Here is a 15,143-nt window from a genome sequence, read left to right as displayed (position 1 = left end):
CTGTGCGAGGGCTTTCTCCAGTTGTGGCAAGCGGGGGCCACTCTTCATCGCAGTGTGCGGGCCTCTCACTATCGCGGCCTCTCTTGTTGCGGAGCACAGGCTCCAGATGCGCAGGCTCAGCAGTTGTGGCTCACGGGCCCAGTTGCTCCGCGGCATGTGGGATCTTCCCAGACCAGGGCTCGAACCCGTGTCCCCTGAATTGGCAGGCAGATTCTCAACCACTGTGCCACCAGGGAAGCCCAAGAAGTTTTTAAAAAATGAAATGAGATGAAAAATATGTTGACATGAAATAGTTACAAGATAGCCCGTTTTGGAAATGTTCTATGATTTTCTTAACCATACACCTAATATTGAACATTTGGATATTTCCAGTGTTTTGCTATTCTAACTACTGTTCTGCTGAACATGCTTGAGAATAAATCTTTCATTGAATTTCTGATTATTTCCTTGGGATAAATCCTACAAAAGGAATCACTAGGTTAAAGGTAAAAACATTTTTTAGACTTTTGATACATTTTGCAATTCTCCTTCCAATTTTACCTTACCAGTAGTATTTGAATAAATCTCATCAGCACTACAGATTATCACTTTCTTAAATCTTTGCTAATAAATGAAAAACAACACCTTAATATTTTTGCATTTCTTTGTTCCTAGTGAGATTAAATATTTTCTAATATGGTTATTAGTTCTTTATATATTTTCTGAACTGTTCTTATCCTTTGCCCACTGTTTTTTTCAAGTCAATTTAAGTTCTTTAAAAGGGAAGATTATTGTCTAGTTTTGTTATGTTTTATTAGTTTTGCTTTTTTTATACATGTATAAGATTTTAATTTTTATATGGTCAAACTTACCGAGCTTTTTATAATCCTGTTCCTTCTTTTCAAGCTTAGAAATTCCTTCCTTATCCAATAATCAGTTAAATATTAATATTATAATCTTATTTAAGAATGAGCTATAGTTTTTGTTTTGGGCTATATTTTTCAGGTTTTATTTTAGTATCAGATTATAATCACTTTATAATTTAGAGTAGCATAATATACTTTTCTAAGCTCTACATCGAATTATATAGTATAATTTGCTCAAGATATAATTTAAGTGCCTTATAAAGGGAATCTTTATTTGATAATTATACTACTAAGATATTCATCCCTAAAGCATTATGAAGGGCTATCAGTTAATCTATTTCATGTTCATCAGAACCAGATTTTATATATATATGTATTTCTTATCACTTAGAAAGATATATACTGCACTTACTTTATCTTTGTATAGTCCTTTGTTATGGGCTGAATTGCATCCCTCTGAAATCCATATGTTGAAGCCCTAAAACCCCAGTATCTCAAAATATGACTGTGTTTGGAGATAGAGCCTTTAAAGTTGTCTAAGTTATGAGGCCGCTGGGGTGGGCCCTAATCCAACATCACTGTTGTCCTTATAAGAAGAGGAAATTTGTACACAAAGAGACACCAGGGATGTGTACACAGAGAAAAGACCATGTGAGGACACAGAAAAAAGGCAGCCATCTGCAAGCCAAGGAGAAAGGACTCAGGAAAAAACCAAACCTGCTGATGATATCTTGATCTTGAACTTTTCACCTCCAGAATGGTGAGACATAAATTTCTGTTGTTTAAGCCACCAGTCTGTGGTACTTTGTTATGGCAGCCCCAGCAGACTAATACAACCTTCCTGCTCCACATACCCTCAAAATGTCCCTATTTGACTAGCACAGTCCTTCTTCAGGTCCTTGACAAGTTCAATGAAAATTCAACATTTTACTACAGCACCAAGAATTAAGACTTCCCCAATAAAAAAATAATGTTAAGTGGCAATCCAAAGGATAGTCTTTTCAACAAATGGTGCTGTAACAACTAGACATACACATACACAAACTCACCCAAAGAATCTAGATACAGACCTCACATCTTTCACAAAAAATAATTCAAAACCTAAATGTAAAATGCAAAGCTATAAAACTTCTAAAAGATAACACAGAAAAATCTAGGTGACCTTGGGTTTGGCAATGATATTTTATTAATAGATATAATACCAAAAGTACAATCCATGAAAAAAAATGGATAAGTTGGACTTCATTAAAATTAAAAGCGTCTGCTCTGCAAAAGACACTGTTAAGAGAATGAAAAGATAAGCTACAGATTGGGAGAAAATATTTGTAAAACACATACTGGATAAAGGATTGGTATCCAAAATATAAAAAGAACTCTAAAAACTCAACAATAAGAAAAACAACCCAGCTGCAAAGTGGGCAAATGATCTAAGATACCTCACCAAAGAAGATAGACAGATGGCAAATAAGCATATGAAAAGATGCTCAATATCACGTCGGTAGAAAACTGCAAATTAAAACAAGATACTATAGATACGCCTATAAAATTGGCAAAAATTCAAAACACTGACAACACCAAATGCTGGTGAGGATGTGGAACAACAGGAACTCTCATTCACTGCTGGTGGGAACACAACATGGCATAGCCACTGCAACAGGTTGGCAATTTCTTAGAAAACTAAACATAAGCTTATCATATGATAAGTATGAATCGTACTCCTAGGTATTTATCCAAAGGAGTTGAAAACTTATGTCCATACAAAAAAACTGCGTATGAATGTTTACAGCAGCTTTATTCATAACTGCCAAACTTGGAAGCAACTAAGATGTCCTTCAGTAGGTGAATGGATAAACTGCGGTACATCCAGACAATGGTTTATTGTTCACTGATAAAAAGAAATGAGCTATCAAACCATGAAAAGACATGGAGGATTAAATGCATACGCTAAGCGAAAGAAGGCAGTCCAAAAAGGCTACATGCTGTATGATTCCAACTATAGAGACAGTGAAAAGATCAGTGGTTGCCAGGGGCTTGGGGAAAGACAGGGGGTTGGGGAGGGAGGTGCGGGGTGATGTGTATGTAGAGCACAGGGCATTTTTAGGGCAGTGAAACTATTCTGTATACTGTGATGACCAAAAAGTAAAACTTAATCTAAGCTGTGAATTTAGTAATCATGTATCAAAACTGGTTCATCAAATGTAACAAACATACCAGACTAATACAGAATGTTAATAATAGAGGAAGCTCTGGGGGTGGGGAAAAAGCATATATGAGAACTCTGTTTCTGTGCAATTTTTCTAAAAACTTAAAACTGCTCTAAAAGGAATCTATTAAAATAGCCAAAATATTTTTTAAAGCATGAAACAATATACTCCAACTAACAATGAACAATCATGCTTTTATCAGTAACTAATGGCAATAAAATACTCTACATGAGAGAATGTCCCAGATAGCTACACTTACTACCCTAAACACACTGAAATTCATAATTTTTAAAATAGTATATCTATTTCTCTGTTTTGTATAACAGAATATTTTAAATATAACTTGATTCTTCTGATTTGGACTAATGTCAATTATTATTCTGTCAGGGAATATTCAGGTTTTTAGGCCACTGTCAAGGTGTATTGAATTGGTAATTCTTCTGACTCTTCCACTGTTTTCAGCTGCAAATTTTTAGTCCAACAACTTTTAGCAGCCACCTACTCCATAATTCCAATCTGTTATCTACTTAAATTTAGACTGAAATGAAAGTTTTAAGGTAAAATTAGATGAGCAGACTTATTAAAAGCTTTTTATTTTAAACACAACTTTAGTGTAAAAGGTCTTTGTATGTCCACTTAACTCTAGTATATGGGCAACTGCATGAGTTTCATGGTAACTGTTTCCCTCCCGGCTCAGAGAGCATTTATTTTTTATTTCTGGTTTTGTGGCAGTATTGAGGTGAAGGGAAGTCTTAATGTCACATACGGGCAGGTGTAACTTCATGTGGCATATTTTAAAAATCTTTCTAATAAACAGCCACATATTTTCTTCTTCAATGGTTTCTTTTCATTCTATCCACTTCCTTGACTTCCCCCTCTGCAATTCCAATGCCCCCTTCACCTTCCAGCTTCCTTTTTATCTTACCTCCTGAATTTTAAGGTTCATTTTACATTTTGTGGTCTTCAGTTACTCTTCAATAATGGCTGCATTCTTCTAAAAATAGAAGGAGAAAAGGTTCTAAATAATCTGAAATGACAGGAAGAAACTGTCTATGGTATATCACAGTTCAAATCTAGACTTTTTTGGGGCAACCTATAAATGCTATTCTGAATACAGTTATAAACACTTCTTATGTCTAAAGTAATTATTACAATGAGATATTTAAAGTTATTTTATTACTTTGATTCATGACTTCTATCATTTTCCCTTTCAGATAATTAAAAAATGATTAGTCACATGTACCTCCTATGTAAAATTCAATAATCAGAGGAAAATCTGGTAATTGCTAGACATTTTTCTTACAGGGTATATTCCTATTTTTTTAAGTACTCTATTTTTTCTAGCCTCATATATTATCTATGCTTAGGAGTTGAGGATGAAAAACACAGCTTTCACTATTCATTCTCTTTTATATTATTATTAATGGCACTACAATCTAAGATGTAAAAACTCAAAGCTGTCTTTGCCTTCTTCTCTACCTTCAGCCCCTATCCAATACCACATTCTAACATATCTTTCCTCTCAAAATACCACAACCGTAGTTCAGACCTAATAAGGTCTATGTCTCAAATAAGGCAATGGATTCCTAATTGGTTTTCCTATCTCCAATCTCTTCTTCTATAATTGATACTCTACACTACTGCTGGATTAGTTTTCTTGTTTTCATTATGTCACTTTCTTATCAAAAATTTAATCACTCCCCATAGGATCAAGCCCAACTACTTGATTATTCTTGATTTTGAGATCCTCTATGACCTTATCCCTAGCCAATTTCCAACTTATTTTATACAAACAAATCCTCACTCCTGTCCAGCTAGTTAATGCATTTCCTCCTAACTGCACCCAAGGGAAAGACCTAGGTTCAAATCTGAGTTACAGGAAGAAAACAGGCAAGTGTGATCTCAGAGAGGTGACTGCTCTCTGGGCCCCAGTACACTTATCATTAAAATAGAGACAATAATATCCTACATCTTGAGGTTTTGCAGAGATTAAACAAAACATGTTTTAAACAAAATAACATCTGTTATACTGCCTGGCCTGTGAAGGGAAAACAAAATCATTAGTTTTTTTTCCCTAGTCTTATTTTTTGCTGCCTCTGTGTGTGGTCTTTTAAATGTCCTCACCTCACTGCTTTGCCCTCTAAAGGTTCATCTCAAGTCCTGTCTCTTCCTTGAAGCCTAGCCTAATCTATTCTAGACAGGACATGCGCACCTTCTCAAACCCACCTGAATACAGAACACTTAGTTGGCAATATTTGCTTATTGTCCTATACTGTCCTTCAATATTTCTTATACCCTTATTTTTTCTCTTTAGTCTTTCCTGCTGTGCCTTGTTCTCCCAGCTAGCATATAAGCTCTCGAAGAGCACAGACTCCCTCGTATCTCTGGATCCTCACAGTCACATGTAGAGGGTAGGAATCTATAAATACTCAATTACTGACAGCACACAATGTTATAGGCTATCGACGCAGATAAATTTCAGATGTCAAGAATCCTCACACAAACATCACCTACTTTTAAAGGTCAGTTTTATGGGTCTGTTGCCTCCTCCAGCTAACACGTTAACAGTGAGTTTGTATTCCAGAACTCTGGACTCAAACCTTTGTCTCTGAGGCAAGCTGCAGAGTCACAGTCAACCTTTGCACCTCATCTTGTGCCTTGTCTTCTTTCTCTTTTACATCTCTTAGTTGCTGGCGCAAATTCATCACTTCCAGTTGCAATAGCTTCAGGTCCTTGGAATGCTCCTCCTGTATTGTATTCAGTCTTTCCTTCAGAAAATCTACCAGACAGGACAGGAGGGTCATCAAGCAGTTTAAAGAAGGTCAGGAAAGGAAAAGAATCATGAACTCATCAAGCACCCACACGGGACCGAATTTCTGATGATTCTCTTCTCTCTATACCTGTTTTCTGTGGGTTCAAATCCTTTTCAGTTTGCAGACGGAAGATGTTCATCTTCAAGGACTGGATGAGGCTTTCCAGACGGCACATTCGACTTACCAGAAACTCACAGTTCTTCCATAAAATATCTGTTTTTCCTGAACAAATTATTTCATTCTGGATAGGGCTAATGATGTTCTGGCTCACAGGCTCTTCTAAACATTTTGGAGTTTCCAAGTGGCCTCTGGACAAAGATCCCAATATAACAATATTATAGGGTAATCCCAACCATCGAATCAATGTAACACTTCCACTGAGTATAAAAACTATATTCTTTAGTTAACCAGTATCTGATAGCCCCTGCAAATTTAAACATAGAGAGCACTATTAGGGAAAGAGGATGAGACCAATGTGGGATGGGTAAAGACCACTGATTTTTTAATGGTTATTTTAATCGGAATTTTTTGTAAACTTATTTTGTATGTAAAAGCAAGTGATATATAAAACATGTTAAATGCTAATTCTATAATGGTAAACTAAGAATTAAAGTTAGCATGGAGGCAGTATTTCACATCCTTTTTAGAAAATTTTTAAACGAGGTGATAATAAACATTCTCATTTTGTTCTAACATACTCAACACTGGTACAAATTTAATCTTTGCTGAAGAGTTATTTATTCTATGTGTGCTATAATACCAACTATACTAATTTTAGGTCTTCATAAGAGACATTCAGGAAATACATGCGTAATTTTAAAGAAAATCACACCAGTAAATTCAACATTGGCCACTTAAGCACCCAGATTCCTCAAGGCCTTTGACAATCTAACTTTTAATGGCAATAACTTCTTCAGAAGCACAAAGGAAAAACACAGTTCTTCTTTTGAGTACTTCATTCTAAACTATGAATTTTTTTTAAGACTTATAACCTCTCTTAATTTACAATAAATCTGGAGAAAGAAAATACAGACCATATTAATGGCCTGAATCAAGTTGTAGATGTTCACCTTAACTAATATCAAAGTCTATTTTTATTTTCAAAAAAGGACCAATTTTTTTTTCTAATTATGTAAAAAATTACATTTGTTTTTAATCAAGTATTGAGGGAGAATAGGATATCAAAGTTTGTGCACCTAATTAACACACTTGAAAAATCTGTTTAGAATAGTGGTAGTAGCTCCATTACAGGAGGACAACTCTTTATCTTGCAAATATTTTCTAATTAATATTCTAATGTTATTTCTCAATTCTTTTCTAAGTACCTATTTCACCTGCCAAACCACCCACACTGTGACTCCTTATTAGTAACCAGTGAGGCAAAATTCTTCAACCTACAAAGATATTGTAACACAATTTTTTCATTTGTTACCTTTTTTCACCAAAGTCCAACATTATTAGGTCATCCCTCAGAGAACTGGTCTGTTCCTCAACTATTCTCATCCTTTGCTGAAGTATCGTGAATGTTTCAGAAGCTGTAGCATTGATGCGGGCTGGAGAGAGGACTGGTCTGGACATTGTAGTTTCCATATGCACCTGAGATTAAAGTCACAATATTAGTGTAGTCGGTTCTATTATTGTTCAAAATAGCCACTGCCCCTTCCTGTGGAGGATTATACATCCCTGTCCTGTTGAGCTTGGAAATGGCCATGTGTCCTGCTTTGGTCAATTAAATGTGGGTAGAAGCTTTAAGAGCCAACTTGTCATTCATCATCTCTTTTCCCTTCTCCATGCGATGAGCAACATCCCAGTAGGGCCTGCTCCATGTGCCAAGATCCCAGAGTAAAGATTACATGAGCAGAGCCATGGCCCATCCATGACATACACTGTGAGTGAGCAAGAAACTAATGTTGTTATAAGCCTCAGATTGTTAGGTAGTTTGTCATTGCAGCACAATCTAGTCTATCCTGTCTGCTACTATTAGACATACACTAGACCTATGACTTGGCTGAAGGAGTTATTACCTCTTTTCATTGTCAGCCGTTTTCATTTTAACATATTCCCATCCAATCTTTCTGAACACAAAATGAAACAACACTCTACAGTACTTGGATCTCTGAGCAGTTGTCATAAAATAGGTTTACCAACTACCTTGAAGCAGTGACTTTTAAAAATAACTTGCAAACATAACTTCATAGCAAAGACTCTTTTACACCTACTGACATCAAATTTCCAGACTCCTCCCGCAAGACCACATGAGAGTAAATGGGAGTAGTGAGACTACTCTTTCAGGTATTAGTGACAGAAGCAGAATCAGCTTATAAGCAGTCCCAACATTTAAACGAATCATGTGCCCAAAGTTCAATGACAAGATCATTGGTGGAAACTTTAAGGACATTTTCCTGCAACTCTATCCTGTACAGACATTTCTATACTAATCAAACCATAAACCTTAAGCATCACTAGCAATAGTGTATCTGTGGGAATGTGTTCACAAAGGCCCCACCTGGGATATTCGTAATACACCTTTCTCTCCCACTTGCTGTGTGATTAGATACCTCCCCGAGGTATCCCAGGCAATGGAAGTGGGGACTCCCTCAGGTTCAAGTCACTGAAGGTGGTCCCCAGGACCCAGGGAAGGAATTAAAGAAGTCTTAAAACTGGTGGCAGGATTTAAGGGGGCACCAGTGGAAAGGCTGAGCTTCTTGCCAATGTAACACTGTTACAGCCACTGAGGACAGCTCTTTAACCACCTTCTATCTTTCCCCCACAGGTCCCAGAGAATGGCCTATTTCTCTCTTTTTACTTAAAACAAAACAAAAAAAACCCCAAACAAACAAACAAATACTTTACTGAGGAATAGTTGACAAATATAATTGTATACATTTAAAGTGTACAACATGATGATTTTATATACATATACCTTGCAGAACGGTTACCAAGATCAAAATAATTAACACATCCACATAATTAACAACCTCACATAGTTAACATAAGTAACTTTTTTTCTTTGTGGTAAGAATACTTAAAGATCTACTGTCAGCAACTTTCAAGTATACAATACCATATTATTAACTATAGTCACCATGTTATACATTAGATCCTCAGAATGTCTTATTTGAAAAGGCAACCTACAAAATGGGAGAGAATATTTGCAAACCATATATCTGATAAAGGGTTAACATCCAAAATATATAAAGAACTCATACAACTCAGTAGCAAAGGAAGAAATAATCCAATTAAAAAATGGGCAGAGGGCCTGAATAGACATTTTTCTAAAGAAAATATACAGGTGGCCAACAGGTACATGAAACGATGCTCAACAACACCAATCATCAGGGAAATGCAAATCGAAATCACAAGATAGCAGCTCACACCTGTTAGAATGGCTAGTTTTAAAAAGACAAGAGATAACAAACGTTGGCAAGGATGTGGAGAAAAGGGGACCTTATGTACTGTTGGTGGGAATGTAAACTGGTATAGCCATAATGGAAAATAGTATGGAGGTTCCTCAAAAAATTAAAACTTGAACTACCATATGATCCAGCAACCCCACTCCTGGGTATATATCTGAAGGAACTAAAATCAGTATCTTGAGATAGCCACATATCCATGTTCACTGCACCATTATTCACAATAGCCAAGAGATGGAAACAACCTAAACATCCTTCAGTGGATGAATAGATAAAGATGTGATTTATATATATATGGAATGTTATGCAGCCACATGAGAGGAAATCCTGCCATTTGCAGGATGAATCTGGCGGGCATTATGCTAAGTGAAATAAGCTGGACAGAGAAAAAACAGTGTGTGGTGTCACTAATATATGGACTCTAAAAACCAACCAAACAAAAAAATGTGATTTCATAGAAACAGAGAATAGAATGGTGGTTGCCAGGGGCTGGAAGATAGGGGAAATGGAATGATGTAGGTCAAAGGGTACAAATTTTCTTTTTATTCTTATTTTATGCTCCTGACCAAGATTTCTCTCCTTTGTGCTCCTCTATAAAACAGAATGCATTTCTGACACACATAACCTTTTTGAGTTCTTTAGATTTCCTGTTAACAATCAGCTTAAGAACTGGGGGTAAAGAAGTTCTCTTCTATTAACTGCTTTTCATGCTTCATTCTTGAAGGGAATGACAAAAGTAGACGCAGGTATTAATAGAGTCTCTGGATACACAAAGATGTGAAGTAAGGTTCATCTACATTTCTGAAAAAAGCCAGGTTTGGAGTTTCCTGCTCAGGTTACCACATGGGCCAGGATAGTGTCCCTCAGGTAACAGAAAGAAGAACCTCGAAGACAAACCTTAGGGCTGGGTCTACTGCCATGAAACCAGGGCTAGGGTTGGGGGAACCACCAATAGTGTGGGGTGGGAAGAAAATAGAGAGGTAACAATGAAGAAACACGAGATGGGTTTACCCTCCATTCCATTTTCTGTCACCTGCTGTCTGGCTACTGCCAACATAGAAATAAACCAGGCCTGGGGCTGGGAGAAAAAGTATAGAAAGGGTGTTTAATGGGGTTTGTGACAGGCAGTTGGCTCCTTTGTTCTCCCTCCAAAAGAAGTTGAAAAGTTCACGTCTCCACCCTCCCTTACAGCTGGCACATCCATGTGACATATCCTGGCCAGTGAGACTTTAGGCAGAAGTTTGCAAGAAGCTTCTGGGAAGACTTTTTTTTTTCCCTGATAAAAAGAACAGAAATGATGGCACCTGTCCTTTCCTTCCCCTGTATGATGCCCGGAGCTCTGAGGGCTCTCTTTAAGTCAGCCATGCAGTACCTCACTGTTAAATGTAAACAAAAAGTCGGGGATCACCAGCATCTGAGAAACGAGGAAAAGGCCAGAGAAGCTCAGATTAACCTGACTTTTTAAAATAAAACTAGTAACCTCCAAACTTTGCTTATGTGAGAAATATAAACTTTTGTTTAGTCACACTTTCCTGTTGCTTGCAACAAAAGCAGTCCTGGAATACATAGTAGTCCCAGATAATAGTTGGTAGAGAAATGAGAAGAAGGAGGAGGTAAAGAAAATGACAAGCGGTGCCGGAGGTGGGAGGGGAGGGCAATTTCTGTGGCAACTTGTTAGGCCCAGGGAGCTGGTTATAATATAAAGGACTGTCTAATTAATTTATGTCAGAAGTCAGATACATAATACTAACACAAATATAAAAGTTCATTTTTGGAAAAAAATACAGAAAATGGAATACAAGTTTCCCACATATTTTTAATAAGATGCAGATTCCCACCTAAAATTTTTTCATGTAATTGTCGAAATGGCATAGTTTTGCTGTTATTTCCCCAAGGTACCCAAAATAGATATAAAATGCTTACATAACCTTACAGGGTATGTGTGCGCATCCAGCCATAAAAACAAGATGGAAAACAACACAAATTAAATTGTTTCATCTTCTCAGAAAAGAGAAAGTATGTCTATATATGTTTAGGTAAGAATTTGATTGGCATCATCACTCACACACACCTGAACCTGATCTATACTGGAGCGTCTCAGCCTTCTGGAGAGGAAAAATACTCTCAGACAAAGAAGAATAAACTTGGCCCCCAGCCTCTGAGGGCGAGGAGGTTTATAGAAAATTCATCCTCAGGAGGGAGAGATCGAGGTGCCTGGGACACTGGCTGACGGTGGGCAGAGGATAAAGCTTCTGAGTGAAATACATGGTGTTGTCCTTGAAATATCCTCTTAGTCAATCACTGAGGTTCAGGTCATCAAAGAAGTGGATTCAAAAACTAAACAAGACAATCTACCCTTTGAGGATTTATTACAAACAGGTCTCAGGGTTAGCTGAAAATTCTTCCCTACCCCCTCTCCACATGGGGAGAAAAACAATGTCAGGGTCAGGAGAGCCCTCAGAAAGAAAAATGGAAGCAATGGTGGCCCAGTAGCAAGAGCAGGACAGCCTTAATATCCACCAGGAAGTCCCTGAGCACCTGCGAGCCTGTTAAAGGAAAAGTAAGAACTTGGGATCCAGTGAATCCGTTGAGTTGAGGTTTAGAGTCAGGAGAGATTCTCATTTTCGCTGCGGTTGCTCATACCCCTGCCTCTCCTCCCTTATCCGGCAGGTCCAAGCAAGGGTAACAGAAACACCATGCCTCCACACACAATCCGCAGGCCACCTGGAGGCCAGTGGCCGTAACTCTATGACTTCCACACTCAGTAGACTTATAACTCTATATGTTATTAAGAAGTTACAGACTCTCAACTCTATCTATAACTTATGGTGATAGAAGCCATAACTCTTCTCACAAGAAGAGAACTTAGCTCTAATTGCTAATATTCCAGCAAAGAGACTACAGCTTGAACATATCTGTGCTTTGCTGTTTTTGAAAAGGAGTAAACATCATTGAATGCAGCCTTGAACCTAAGCCCTGATGCTTGATAGCAACAATAATAAAAATACTAAGATATAAGCTTTTATTTTTAAAAAAGTTAATTCACAATTACTTTCATAAATATATCATTATCAAATTAATACAGTGCTGTCTCTATGCTTGGGGAAAGTATTTCCAGAGAGCTCAGGTTACCTCACTGAAAGCATGGCATGAATAAGACAAATGTCATAAGTAATATACTAGTAAAAGCCAGGTGGCTTTGAAAAGGCAACACTTGCTTCTGTAGACACAGGCTCCATTCTTATATCTGGCAATAGCTACAACTATATGCTGTCGGTTCCAAAGTAACAGGCCGGGAACTCAGTGTTGCTTATCACAACCACTGGAAAATAATTTGGTCAGTAATATTTTCTTCATTTACTCATACGTCCAATAAACATTTCCTGAATGCCTACCATGAGCCAGAAACTGTTTTGACACCAGGGAATACAGCAATGATCAAAAGAGACAAACTCCTTGCCCTCCTGGAGCTTATATTCCAGTTGAGGAAATAAGTAAAATATATAGTTTGTTCACTGGTGATAAGTACAATGGAGAAAAAGTAGGAAAGAGGACGGGAGGGAGGCTGTGGTGCAGGCTTCCATTTTAAACAGAATGGTCAAAGGAAACCTCACTGAGATGATATTTAAGCAAAGACCTGTGAAGGAGGTACAGGAGTGACATCTGGATGGGACAGAAAGGTCCAGAAAGAGTGAACAGAGAGTGCAAAGGCCCTAAGTCAGAAGGCCTGATGGGTCCACAAACAGTAAGGAGGTCAGTTTGACTGGGAAGCACAAAGTGAAGGAGAGAATAGTGGGAGATAAGGTCAGAGAGTAATAACAGGACAGGTTACATAGAGCCTTAAAGGCTATTGTAAAGGTCTGCCTTTACTTTCAGAGCTATTGGAGGGTTTAGAGTGGAGAAGTGTTGTGATCTACCTTAACTTTTAACTGGATCACTCTGCCTAGATGGTAGCCAGGCAGAGATGGTAGAAAGACAACAGCAAAGTAGGAAGACCAGTTGTAAAGCTACTACAATAACCCAGGGGAGATGCCGCTGGCTAGGACCAGGGTGCTAGCAACGGAACAGTAAGAAGTGGTCAGAGTCCAGACATATTTTAAAGATAGGTTTGGTTGATAGATTAGATGAGAAAGGATGCATTGGAAGCACGGTGTCGCCATTAACTGAGACAATGAAAGCCTATTAGGAAGAAGAAGTTTCAGGGGGAAAGATCAAGAGTTGTTTTGGAAATGTTAAATTTAAAACAGGAAAGATGCCCAATACCTGATTGAACTTGTAGATTTGGAGTCAGGGGAGAAAGGTGGACCGGGGATATAAATTCTGAAGTTGTCAATATATACATGGCTTTTAAAGCCGCGGAGACTGGATAACAGAGAACAGAAAAGATTCAAGGACCTAGTCCTGGGCGCTCCAAGATCAGTGTGGAGCATTCAAGCCAGACTAACCCGAGCTTCACCTCAGTAAGGTCATATTCTTAATCAATTTCTATCTTCAGAGCCCAGACAGTACATGGGACATTGTGGGTGGCAAACAGCGGTATAGTTCAACAAAAATTTAACTTTGTTCCAGCCTAATTGGTAGGCGCTGGGGAAACAGCAATGAACGAATGTAAATTCCTGACAGCTGCATTCTAACGAGTGGGCCAGGGAAGATAACCGGTGGCAAAACCAGAAAATTAATGAAATGGCTTTCCCAGGAACCTATAACGCCAACGTAACATATAAATAAAGAAAAGTCGGACTGGGGCTTATGCGCGGCCCTCTCTGGCAACTATCCTTCCCCCGCTGGAACCAGGTCAATGCAAACCTCGCTCCTGGGCTTCCCTGGTGGCGCAGCGGTTGAGAATTTGCCTGTTAATGCAGGGGACACGGGTTCGAGCCCTGGTCTGGGAAGATCCCACATGCCGCGGAGCAACTAGGCCCATGAGCCACAACTACTGAGCCTGCGCGTCTGGAGCCTGTGCTCCGCAACAAGAGAGGCCGCGATAATGAGAGGCCCGCGCACCGCGATGAAGAGTGGCCCCCTCTTGCCGCAACTAGAGAAAGCCCTCGCACAGAAACGAAGACCCAACACAGCCGAAAATAAATAAATAAATAAAAAATTTTTTAAAAAGAATATAAAAAAAATCTCATCCCCTTCACTTTGACCATCACTTTAAAAAAAAAAACACCTCGCTCCTAAACAGTTTTCACCGGCATCCAGCGCAAAAGCGCCATAAATCAGGGTCCTGAGGTCCAGAGGGCAAGAGTAAACTCCGCCAGCTAGGGGAGAGGGCGGCAGGGAGAGATGACTGGGACCTTATCTGAACCGCCGGCCCGCCCCCGCGGACTCCGGACCTACCAGGGTCCCGCAGCCTCACCCCACAGTCCATCTGTCCTCCTGCGGCTCTGTCCGGCAGCAGGTGGGCTGGTTTCTATGGAACTAAGACAGCGCTTTAAACCTACCCGCTCCCCGGCGCGGGAGCTCCCGTACGCAGGCGCACCCGTGGCAGGGCATGCCGGGAATCGCAGTTTTCCCGGCCCTGGAGGGCCCTCCGCCCCGAGCGGGACCCAGGCCGGTATCCGGAGGCGCGCACGGAACGCGCAGCCCCATGACCCTGACGACGACAGATCTCCATTGTGCTCGCAAGCGGGGCACGCCGGGATAGGTAGTTTCTGCCCACTCACGTCCCGGAGGTCCTGCGGCGTCCGCTTTGCGGAGTTACCCATCCCATGCCGGTGAGCGTGCGGCGTTTGGGTCATTTGACACATACCCTGCAGCAGGTCAGAGTCCAAGAGAAGAAAATGTTTTTAGTTTTAGAAGGATGAAAGTATCAAGTAACTTCTGAACGACAGGAAAATAAGATTTTGTTAATGAGCATAAAAAATG

The 15,143-nt window shown here is 39.2% G+C and overlaps 1 protein-coding gene across 1 annotated transcript in view; it reads right to left on the bottom strand.

Annotated features, from left to right (window-relative positions):
- Positions 1–14,473, bottom strand: part of CCDC150 (coiled-coil domain containing 150) — a 106,030-nt gene extending 91,557 nt beyond the window's left edge. Inside the window, 5 exon segments of the mRNA XM_061191008.1 lie at positions 3,975–4,043; positions 5,650–5,828; positions 5,950–6,170; positions 7,295–7,458; positions 14,468–14,473. Coding sequence (XP_061046991.1) covers positions 3,975–4,043; positions 5,650–5,828; positions 5,950–6,170; positions 7,295–7,458; positions 14,468–14,473 — 639 coding nt within the window.
- Positions 14,474–15,143: the final 670 nt, after the last annotated feature.

Source organism: Eubalaena glacialis, chromosome 1 (assembly GCF_028564815.1).
Source record: "Eubalaena glacialis isolate mEubGla1 chromosome 1, mEubGla1.1.hap2.+ XY, whole genome shotgun sequence".
In the NCBI taxonomy this organism is placed as follows: Eukaryota; Metazoa; Chordata; class Mammalia; order Artiodactyla; family Balaenidae; genus Eubalaena; species Eubalaena glacialis.
Note: the sequence above shows the minus strand (reverse complement) of the source record. Positions and strands in the feature narration are given on the sequence as shown.